The sequence below is a fragment of the Coregonus lavaretus genome (assembly GCF_964263955.1).
Source record: "Coregonus lavaretus genome assembly, chromosome: 23".
Taxonomy (NCBI): Eukaryota; Metazoa; Chordata; class Actinopteri; order Salmoniformes; family Salmonidae; genus Coregonus; species Coregonus lavaretus.
The window spans coordinates 1,082,017-1,093,624 of record NC_140010.1 but is presented as its reverse complement, the minus strand read 5'-3'; the positions used below and the strand labels follow the sequence as shown (position 1 = coordinate 1,093,624).

The 11,608-nt window shown below is 45.5% G+C and overlaps 1 protein-coding gene across 1 annotated transcript; it reads left to right on the top strand.

Moving 5' to 3' along the window:
• The first annotated feature begins 5,547 nt into the window (after positions 1-5,547).
• rpl37a (ribosomal protein L37a) lies at positions 5,548-11,377 on the top strand. The gene is made up of 4 exons (XM_084139499.1): positions 5,548-5,624; positions 6,912-7,040; positions 9,044-9,126; positions 11,222-11,377. Exons 1-4 carry the CDS (start codon positions 5,622-5,624, stop codon positions 11,283-11,285), a joined length of 279 nt encoding a protein of 92 aa, XP_083995625.1. The 5' UTR covers positions 5,548-5,621; the 3' UTR covers positions 11,286-11,377.
• The last annotated feature ends 231 nt before the right edge of the window (positions 11,378-11,608 follow it).

The following is an 11,608-nucleotide window of genomic DNA, read 5'->3' as shown; positions in this document are numbered from 1 at the left end:
GACCAATCAGCCTGTTACCAACCCTTAGTAAGCTTTTGGAAAACATTGTGTTTGACCAGATTAAATGCTATTTTACAGTAAACAAATTGACAGACTTTCAGCACGCTTATAGGGAAGGACATTCAACAAGCACTTACACAAATGACTAATGATTGGCTGAGAGAAATTGATGATAAAAATATTGTGGGGGCTGTTTTGTTAGACTTCAGTGCGGCTTTTGACATTATCGATCATAGTCTGTTGCTGGAAAAACGTATGTGTTATGGCTTTACACCCCCTGCTATATTGTGGATAAAGAGTTACCTGTCTAACAGAACACAGAGGGTGTTCTTTAATGGAAGCCTCTCCAACATAATCCAGGTAGAATCAGGAATTCCCCAGGGCAGCTGTTTGGCCCCTTACTTTTTTCAATCTTTACTAATGAGTAAAGCCAGAGTGTCTATGTATATGGATGACTCAACACTATACACGTCAGCTACTACAGCGACTGAAATGACAGCAACACTTAACAAAGAGCTGCAGTTAGTTTCAGAATGGGTGGCAAGGAATAAATTAACCCTAAATATTTCAAAAACAGAAAGCATTGTATGTAGGACAAATCATTCACTAAACCCTAAACCTCAACTAAATCTTGTAATGAATAATGTGAGAGAGGGACTTAGGAAAATTGCAATTGGCTCAGAACAGGGCAGCACAGCTGGCCCTTGGATGTACACAGAGAGCCAAAATTAATAATTTGCATGTCAATCTCTCCTGGCTCAAAGTGGAGGAGAGATTGACTTCATCACTACTTGTATTTATGTATTGAAATGTTGAATGTACCGAGCTGTCTGTTTGAACTACTGGCACACAGCTCGGACACCCCATGCATACCCCACAAGACCAGTTCACAAGGTGCATAAGCAAAAGACAAAGACCGTGCACAGCTAGTAAAAGAGAGATCGCAGGGAGAACGCTCACATTGTGGGTACAAACATGAACCAAATAAGTGTCCAGCATACGGTCAGATATGCAAAGCATGTCACAGAAAAAATCATTAACCCAAAATGTGCTCCTCACGAACACAGACAGAAAACCGGAGGATTCACGGCATTCACAGGGAGATGACAGCAGGATATGAGGACGTGTTCATTGGGACAATTGAAGTGAAACAGAGTGAAGTACAATGTGTAGCTCAGCTAGTGAATATCAATGAGAAAAATACTGAGAAAGTGCAGTGGACAGAAACACTGAAAATAAACAACCACAAACTTACTGTTAAGCTGGAAACAGGAGCTGAGTGTAAAGTCTTGTCTGTGAGAGACTTGAAAACGCTGAAAGTGTAAGTGAAGGGCTATTCCATGCAGAAATCCAACTGCAAGCTAGTGACGCAATCTGGCCAGCAGATGGAGCCAAAAGGCAAGAAAACACTCAACTGTCAATACAAAGAGAAAGTGTTTGAATTGGAATTTCAAGTGATAGAACAAGATGCACCTGCAATACTTGGAAGATCAGCCATGTCTGCAAATGGGCTTAATACAGAGAATATTCAAGCTTGAACAAAGGACAGAGACTGGATGTGTTCCAGGAGTTCAGCACATACAAATAGACCCAGAAGTCACACCAGTGGTTCACTCACCCAGAAACGTGCCTGTAGCACTAAAAGAAACACTTGAAAAGGAACTGAACCGCATGGAAAACATGGACGTCGTCGTCAGGCAGACTGAGCCTACTGAATGGGTAAACAGCTTGGTGACAATCGTAAAGCCAAACAAAATATGGGTATGCATGGACCCACAGGATCTAAACAAAGCCAACAAGAGAGAACATTATCCTTTATGTAACATTGAAGTGGTAGTTGCTGAAAGGCCTAACGCCAAGGTATTTTCAGTAGTTGACGCAAACCAAGGATTCTGGCAAATCCAACTGGATGAAGAGAGCTCCCGACTCTGCATGTTCAATACGCCGTTTGGGAGGTGTTCATTCAAGAGACTGCCGTTGGGAATCGCGTCCGCTCCAGAAGCGTTCCAGAGGTGCCTCGCCCAGCATGTGGAAGGTCTGGAAGGTGTCGTGAACATCATGGATGACATTCTTGTCTGGGGTGATGACACAGAGCAGCACGACGGGAGACTGAGACAGCTACTAGACAGACTGAGAAGCATCAACTCAAAACTGAATAAGGACAAGTGCAAAATCCGAATGACAGAAATGTTAAGCAAAGAAGGCCTGAAACCAGACTCCTAAAAGGTCAGAGCAATACAAGAAATGCCAGAGCCAGAGGACAAAGCAGCGCTTCAGAGGTTCATGGGAATGCTGCAGTATCTCGCAAAGTTCATCCCAAATCTCTCAGATGTCAGCGCAGCGGAAGGAGACGTTCAGCAGGCACTGGGAGTCTTCACAGGAACAGAGCTTCAAAAGTTTGAAAAAAATAACACTTGTCAGCACCAGTGTTAAAGTACTACGATGTAAAGAAAACAGTGCTGTGATCCTGCAAGATGGTCAGCCAATCGCATACGGATCAAGATCCCTCACAGACTGTCAAAAGAGATACACTCAAATTGAAAAAGAGCTACTGGCGATAGTGTATGGCTGCGAGAAGTTTAATCAAAACCTGTATGGAAAACACATTCAGGTGGAGACAGACCACAAGCCCTTGGAAACAATATTCAAGATGTCGCTCCAGAAAGCACCAGCCAGACTGCAGAGAATGCTGATGAGACTACAGAGATACAGTCTACAAACCAGGAGAGGAGATGCACATCGCTGATGCACTGAGCCGAGCATACCTGAAGGAACAGAGAGAGAAATGGCTGGATGGTGAACTGGATGTTCTCTACCAGCTGGGAGTTCAAACATGTCACGTCGAGCCCTAGATTTCCACAGTCAAACAGCCAAGCTGAGAGAGCAGTTCAGACTGTGAAGAACCTGTTGAAAAAAGCACGAGACAGCAACGGAGATCCTTACATAGCTCTCCTTGAGTACAGAAACACACCCCTGGATGGAGTAGGGCTCTCACCTGCACAACTACTAATGGGAAGAAGGCTGAAGACAAAGATTCCAACATCAAAGAGATTGTTAAAGCCAGGACTCTATCAGCATGTCAGAAGCAGTCTCACAAGCAGACAACAGAGACAAATGCAAATAGTCTGGGTAGCCATTTAATTAGATGTTCAGGAGTCGTATGGCTTTGGGGTAGAAGCTGTTTAGAAGCCTCTTGGACCTAGACTTGGCGCTCCGGTACCTCTTGCCGTGCGGTAGCAGAGAGAACAGTCTATGACTAGGGTGGCTGGAGTCTTTGACAATTTTGTCGTGCCTGGCCATGCAGTCATGAGTGAACAGGGAGTACAGGAGGGGACTGAGCACGTACCCCTGAGGGGCCCCCGTGTTGAGGATCAGTGTGGCGGATGTGTTGTTCCCTACCCTTATCACCTGGGGGCGGCCCGTCAGGAAGTCCAGGATCCAGTTGCAGAGGGAGGTGTTTAGTCCCAGAGTCCTTAGCTTAGTGATGATCTTTGAGGGCACTATGGTGTTGAACGCTGAGCTGTAGTCAATGAATAGCATTCTCACATAGGTGTTCCTTTTGTCCAGGTGTGAAAGGGCAGTGTGGAGTGCAATAGAGATTGCATCATCTGTGGATCTGTTGGGGCGGTATGCAAATTGGAGTGGGTCTAGTGTTTCTGGAATAATGGTGTTGATGTGAGCCATGACCAGCCTTTCAAAGCACTTCATGGCTACAGACGTCAGTGCTACGGGTCGGTAGTCATTTAGGCAGGTTACCTTAGTGTTCTTGGGCACAGAGACTATGGTGGTCTGCTTGAAACATGTTGGTATTACAGACTCAGACAGGGAGAGGTTGAAAATGTCAGTGAAGACACTTGCCAGTTGGTCAGTGCATGCTCGGAGTACACGTCCTGGTAATCCGTCTGGCCCTGCGGCCTTGTGAATGTTGACCTGTTTAAAGGTCTTACTCACATCGGCTACGGAGAGCGTGATCACACAGTCATCCGGAACAGCTGATGCTCTCATGCATGTTTCAGTGTTACTTGCCTCGAAGCGAGCATAGAAGTAATTTAGCTCGTCTGGTAGGCTCGTGTCACTGGGCAGCTCGCGGCTGTGCTTCCCTTTGTAGTCTGTAATAGTTTTCAAGCCCTGCCACATCCGACGAGCGTCAGAGCCGGTGTAGTACGATTCAATCTTAGTCCTGTATTGACTCTTTGCCTGTTTGATGGTTCGTCGGAGGGCATAGCAGGATTTCTTATATAGCAGATTTCTTATAAGCGTCCGGATTAGAGTCCCGCTCCTTGAAAGTGGCAGCTCTACCCTTTAGCTCAGTGCGGATGTTGACTAAAATGTAAATGTATGTACGTACAGTCACTGTAGGGACGACGTCTTCGATGCACTTATTGATTCAGCCACGACTCAGTGAAACATAAGATATTACAGTTTTTAATGTCCCGTTGGTAGGATATACATGCTTGTAGTTCGTCCACTTTATTATCAAGCGATTGTAAATTAGCCAATAGTATCGATGGCAAAGGCAGATTAGCCACTCGTCGCCGGCTTCTTACCAAGCACCCCGATCTCCTTCCGCGATATCTCCTTTTATTTCTACTGTGAATGACGGGATGAGGGCCCAGTCGGGTGTCTGGAGCAAATCCCTCTCGTCCGTCTCATTAAAGAAAAATTATTTGTCCAGTTCAAGGTGAGTAATCGCTGTTCTGATGTCCAGAAGCTCTTTTCGGTCATAAGAGACGGTAGCAGAACATTATGTACAAAATAAGTTACAAACAATGCAAAAAAACACACAAAATATTACGGTTGGTTAAGAGTCCATAAAACGGCAGCCATCCCCTCCAGCGCCATCTGTATTCCCAGTCAATTCAATAAAAATAGAATTTAAAAAATAATGACGGGGGGCAGTTTGGAAAAACTCATCCTGTGTGAATCCTCCTCTGGAATAATGCACATGCTTGGATAATAATTACAAAACCAACCTCTAATATAATATAATATGCCATTTAGCAGACGCTTTTATCCAAAGCGTCTTACTGTCATGTGTGCATAAATTTTTACATACGGGTGGTCCCGGGGATCGAACCCACTACCCTGGCGTTACAAGCGCCGTGCTCTACCAGCTGAGCTACAGAGGACCTCTCTAGTGGTATAAATAGGGCTATAACATGGGATATGTTTATCAGAATAGTGCGCAGCATCATCCCATGGGATCTGTCAAGGCAGCACACAGCACAAATATAACTGAAATATTATAGTTCCTACACATCACCTTCTATATTTAAACAAAATAGTCATTTTATAGAACGCAAATGTAGTCTTCCTAGTAGGACTGCAATAATGAGATGGTGTGTCTGTGTGCGCGCATCCGTTTCAGTGTGCACGAGTTGACTCCTACGACTCCAACCACAGAAGTCGGAGTCGAGCAAAAGTCGACTCATTTCAACTCCAATCACAAGAGTCGGAGTTGACTCCGAAAAGACTGGAGTCGTGCACCACTAGCAGTGGAAGCGTTGCTGAGCGGGGAGAGTGAACGGCGCCAACATCCCACAATGCAACTCATACCACAGGGGTAAATTGCGCCTGCGTCCTGTGCGCCTCCTCTTTGGACCTACGTCTCCTGAACTACAATGGTGAGACGAACATGTCCCCTTCCTAATCCACACCCATCTAACTAATCTAAAGCGAATACTGGTAGAACAATTTATCTGATGGCCGGTTATATAATTCGCTCCACAAGTTATTGCAGATATTTTTGAGAACGAATGGCCAAAATACATGTTTCTAGTGTTCGCATACCTGGTAGTCATAGAAATGGCCGCACAGTACGTGCATGGTTAAAATGGGGTCCCGTTAGCAAGCTAGTTACAAGTATGTGTTTGTGGTTTTTGTAACGTTATCTGCAGCAGTCACGAACCATGCTTGGTTATGTCAATAGCTACAGTAGTTGAACTATCTGTAAAGGCTAGTTACTTGCCACAGTGTGTGTCCTCGCCGGAGTAGACTGAGGTCATCATCGGCTTGTTAACGTTAGCTAATGTTTGCACAAATGTAACTGTATTCCCGAGCGTGGTTGTAGAGCATTCTCTATCTAGATATATCCACCATGTTATCTATATGCCAAGAAATCAAAGTCCTAGTTAGCTGGCTAGTGCATGGTTAGTTAAATGTGGGTAGTTGGCTTGCCAAGTTGTGTAATGTTTGAGAAAATGCTGGTGAGGTCATTGCCTTACTAGTATTATGGGGATTATATTAAGTTGGCCTGGGTAGCCGTAGTTTGCACCGGGTGAAAAGGGATTGAGTTGGCCTGGGTAGCCGTAGTTTGCACCGGGTGAAAAGGGATTGAGTTGGCCTGGGTAGCCGTAGTTTGCACCGGGTGAAAAGGGATTGAGTTGGCCTGGGTAGCCGTAGTTTGCACCGGGTGAAAAGGGATTGCATTCGTTTTGGAAGCGAGCTGTCTCTCGGGCATGTCCCATTCTGGCGAATGGCGAAGTCTGCTCAAAACAAGTGATGTAGGTTAGCACGTAGCTTAATGAGTAGCATTATGTATTTTCACATGCAAAGTTGATTGCTTTTGATAAAAACGCATTGTTTGCCTTTCTAGTTTGAATGATGGATCATGCTGCCTTGTTGACAACAACCGAGCTGTGCAGATAGTTGTTAGATTTGAGTGGGGTGCTCCGGCTTCGCCCGGTCACCATGACAGGTCATAGGCTGGTTGAACCCCGGCTATTTTAATATAACCCTGCTAATGTTCGCTAAGTGTTTGTCCTCAGCGCCACTGTTGAGGTATTTGTCAATATGTTATGGAATGAGAGGTATTTCCCACCATAAAGGCTAACGCCGTAGGATGGGGGTTGCTAGTTTGAGTATTAATTGTGTATGAAGTGTTGTAACTTTGGTGTCTCCCTCTTCCTCAGGCCAAGCGCACCAAGAAGGTGGGGATCGTGGGTAAATATGGCACGCGTTACGGCGCGTCGCTCAGGAAGATGGTGAAGAAGATTGAGATCAGCCAGCACGCAAAGTACACCTGCTCCTTCTGTGGCAAGGTACAGGCCTTGTGATACCTTTAAAGGGGTCCTACATTTTTTTATCAAACAGCAAAATGATCCGTGGTATGACCATCGTACAACAATATCATGTTAGCTTAGTAGAACCCCCCCCTAAACGGCTTAGACTGTTAGACGTTACTAACGGTACAGGACTGATGTTACTAACGGGACGGTCGTTACTGACAGGACGGACGTTACTAACGGGACGGACGTTACTGACAGGACGGACGTTACTAACGGTACAGGACTGACGTTACTAACAGGACAGGACGGACGTTACTAACGGTACAGGACTGACGTTACTGACAGGACTGACGTTACTGACAGGACAGGACGGACGTTACTAACGGTACAGGACGGACGTTACTGACGGTACAGGACGGACGTTACTAACGGTACAGGACGGACGTTACTAACGGTACATGACTGACGTTACTGACAGGACAGGACGGACGTTACTAACGGTACAGGACGGACGTTACTAACGGTACAGGACGGACGTTACTGACGGTACAGGACTGACGTTACTAACAGGACAGGACGGACGTTACTAACGGTACAGGACGGACGTTACTAACGGTACAGGACGGACGTTACTGACAGGACTGACGTTACTGACGGTACAGGACTGACGTTACTGACAGGACAGGACGGACGTTACTAACGGTACAGGACTGACGTTACTAACAGGACAGGACGGACGTTACTAACGGTACAGGACTGACGTTACTGACAGGACTGACGTTACTGACAGGACGGACGTTACTGACAGGACGGACGTTACTAACGGTACAGGACTGACGTTACTGACAGGACAGGACTGACGTTACTAACGGTACAGGACTGACGTTACTGACAGACGGACGTTACTGATGGTACAGGACTGACGTTACTAACGGTACAGGACTGACGTTACTGACAGGACAGGACGGACGTTACTAACGGTACAGGACGGACGTTACTAACGGTACAGGACGGACGTTACTAACGGTACAGGACTGACGTTACTGACAGGACAGGACGGACGTTACTAACAGGACAGGACGGACGTTACTAACGGTACAGGACTGACGTTACTGACAGGACTGACGGTACAGGACTGACGTTACTGACAGGACAGGACGGACGTTACTAACAGGACAGGACGGACGTTACTAACGGGACGGACGTTACTGACAGGACAGGACGGACGTTACTAACGGGACGGACGTTACTAACGGTACAGGACTGACGTTACTGACAGGACAGGACGGACGTTACTGACAGGACAGGACGGACGTTACTAACAGGACAGGACGGACGTTACTAACGGTACAGGACTGACGTTACTGACAGGACTGACGGTACAGGACTGACGTTACTGACAGGACAGGACGGACGTTACTAACAGGACAGGACGGACGTTACTAACGGTACAGGACTGACGTTACTAACGGTACAGGACTGACGTTACTGACAGGACTAACGGTACAGGACTGACGTTACTGACAGGACAGGACGGACGTTACTAACAGGACAGGACGGACGTTACTAACGGTACAGGACTGACGTTACTAACGGTACAGGACTGACGTTACTGACAGGACAGGACGGACGTTACTAACGGTACAGGACGGACGTTACTGACAGGACAGGACGGACGTTACTAACGGTACAGGACGGACGTTACTGACAGGACAGGACGGACGTTACTGACAGGACGGACGTTACTGACAGGACGGACGTTACTAACGGTACAGGACGGACGTTACTGACAGGACAGGACGGATGTTACTGACAGACGGACGTTACTAACGGTACAGGACTGACGTTACTGACAGGACTGACGGTACAGGACTGACGTTACTGACAGGACAGGACGGACGTTACTAACAGGACAGGACGGACGTTACTAACGGTACAGGACTGACGTTACTGACAGGACGGACGTTACTGACAGGACGGACGTTACTGACAGGACAGGACGGACGTTACTAACGATACTTGTGTTTATTCGTCAGACTAAGATGAAGAGGAGGGCTGTTGGTATCTGGCACTGTGGGTCCTGCATGAAGACTGTTGCTGGAGGCGCCTGGACATACAAGTAAGTATCTCAGTGTGAGGATGGAGACATAGACCTGTGTATCTGGACTGTGGGTGGGTGCCTTCTCCATCTATCCCCTGGTTGAATCTCCCCCTCCGATGATACTATGCGTCTGTAATCACGTTTCCATCCACAGTTTTTATGAGTCAAGTCATACATATAAAAAAAATCTCGACACCTGTGATGGAAACCGGAAGTTTCAGTACAATTTTATAAATGCGACATTATTTGTTCGTTCCACACGGTGGGATATTTTTCTGTCGGTAAAATTAATTATGCGCGAAATGGCAGTTTGCCAAATATTGATATAATAACCATCATATTGAAGTGAACTTGGAGGCACGAGATGATATGGTGTGTGGTCCTCCCACTACGACTCTGGAAACCATGCAGTTTATTAGGTTACAGATGAAATAAATTATGATAAACTTCACAGGGTGGTGAAAGTGCACAGTGAGGAGCTTGATGCTCCTTTCCAATAAATATCGAGGGTCTTATTCTGGTGACATGATGATCAATGCTTAACTGCTGTTTAACAAATAAAAAATATTCTCGCTTTTATCCATAATTTCATGTAGACTACTCTACCCGCACTATCTGCAAGCTGTTGGCTGGAGCGCATGTGCCAAAGACCAGAGATTTGCTATTTAACACAAGTTTTATGAAAAAATGCAATGGAAACACATTGAACTCGAGATGTTTATTCGGTACATCAAAATGAAACTGTAAATTGTGAGCACTACGTCAGCACGCGCTGACTTTTATCCACAAGAAGTCTGTTGGGTGGAAACACTGGTGGGAAAATTCACTTATTTTTTCTTTATGCGGATTCTAGAATATGCGCATAAATCTATCGCCAATTGGATGGGAATTATGTTTTTCTAAATTCTTAAAAATTAATAAATGAGAAACTGACATTTCTTAAGTATTCAACCCCTTATGGCAAGCCTAAATAAGTTCAGGAGTAACTTGCTTAACAAGTCACATAAGTTGCATGGACTCACTGTGTGCAATAATAGTGTTTAACATGATTTTTGAATGACTTCCTCATCTCTGTACCCCACACATACAATTATCTGTAAGGTCCCTCAGTCAGGAAGGGAATTTCAAACACAGATTCAACCACAAAGACCAGGGAGGTTTTCCAATGCCTCGCAAAGAAGGCCACCTATTGGTAGATGGGTAAAAAAAACATTGAATATCCCTTTGAGCACGGTGAAGTTATTAATTACACTTTGGATGGTGTATCAATACACCCAGTCACTACAAAGATACAGGCGTCCTTCCTAACCCAGTTGCCGGAGAGGAAGGAAACCGATCAGGGATTTCACCATGAGGCCAATGGTGACTTTAAAACAGAGTTTAATGGCTGTGATGGGAGGGAACAGAGGATGGATCAACATTGTAGTTACTCCATGTACTAACCTCATTGAGAGTAAAAATAATAAAATATTCAAACATTCATCCTGTTTGCAACAAGGCAATAGAGTAATACTGCAAAAAAAATCTGAATACAAAGTGCTCTGTTTGGGGCACAGAGTAATAATATATAATAATAATATTAGAGAGTACCACTCCATATTTTCAGGCAGTGGTGGCTGCATCATGTTATGGATGTGCTTGTAATTCTTATGGACTGGGGAGTTTTTCAGGATAAAAAATTAATTAAGCACAGGCAAAATCCTAGAGGAAGAATTCACCTTTCAGCAGGAAAATAACCTAAAATACAAGGCCAAATCTACACCGGAGTTGCTATTGGCAGCAGATTTAAGTCAATTATGGCGAGACCTGAGAATGGTTGTCTAGCAATGATCAACAACCAATTTGACAGCTTGATTTGTCCTAGGAAGGATGTGCCTGTAGTCTGTAATCACATGGGGCTTTGAGTTGTCCTAGTTTTATCTGATCTGGGTTGACTGTGCAATCCGTAGCCCGCTGGTTTACCAGACAGACTAGCCCAGCGCTAGGCTTAATCTGTGTCCGGGAAACTGCCCGGCCCTTGGTGTCTTGTGACTCCAGTGCTTTTCTGTTCAGTATGTTTCCACTGTATGTGCTAAACCATTGTTCCCCTTTGGTGTTCCCCTCTGTGTTCCAGCACGACGTCTGCAGTCACAGTGAAGTCGGCCATCAGGAGACTGAAGGAGCTGAAAGACCAGTAGAGGGGGACCAGACCGTCACCTGTTTGTGTACAGTTTCTGAGCTGGACGCTGTGTCGAACATCTACCACAATAAAAAGCAGTCTAGAGCGGAACACCCGAGTCTCTCTCTTATACTAGTTGTGTTGCTGTTACTAGTTGTGTTGCTGTTACTAGTTGTGTTGCTGTTACTAGTTGTAACTTACAGTACTTGTTGCCCGCCACCTTAGCGGCGTGTCTGAACGTTCCCTCCTACAGTCCCGCTAACGGACGTCCAAACCCCTTTTAAAATATTGTTTGAGCTCCAGACTTCTGGGTTGTTCCATTGGATTTCATTTCTTCTGTAC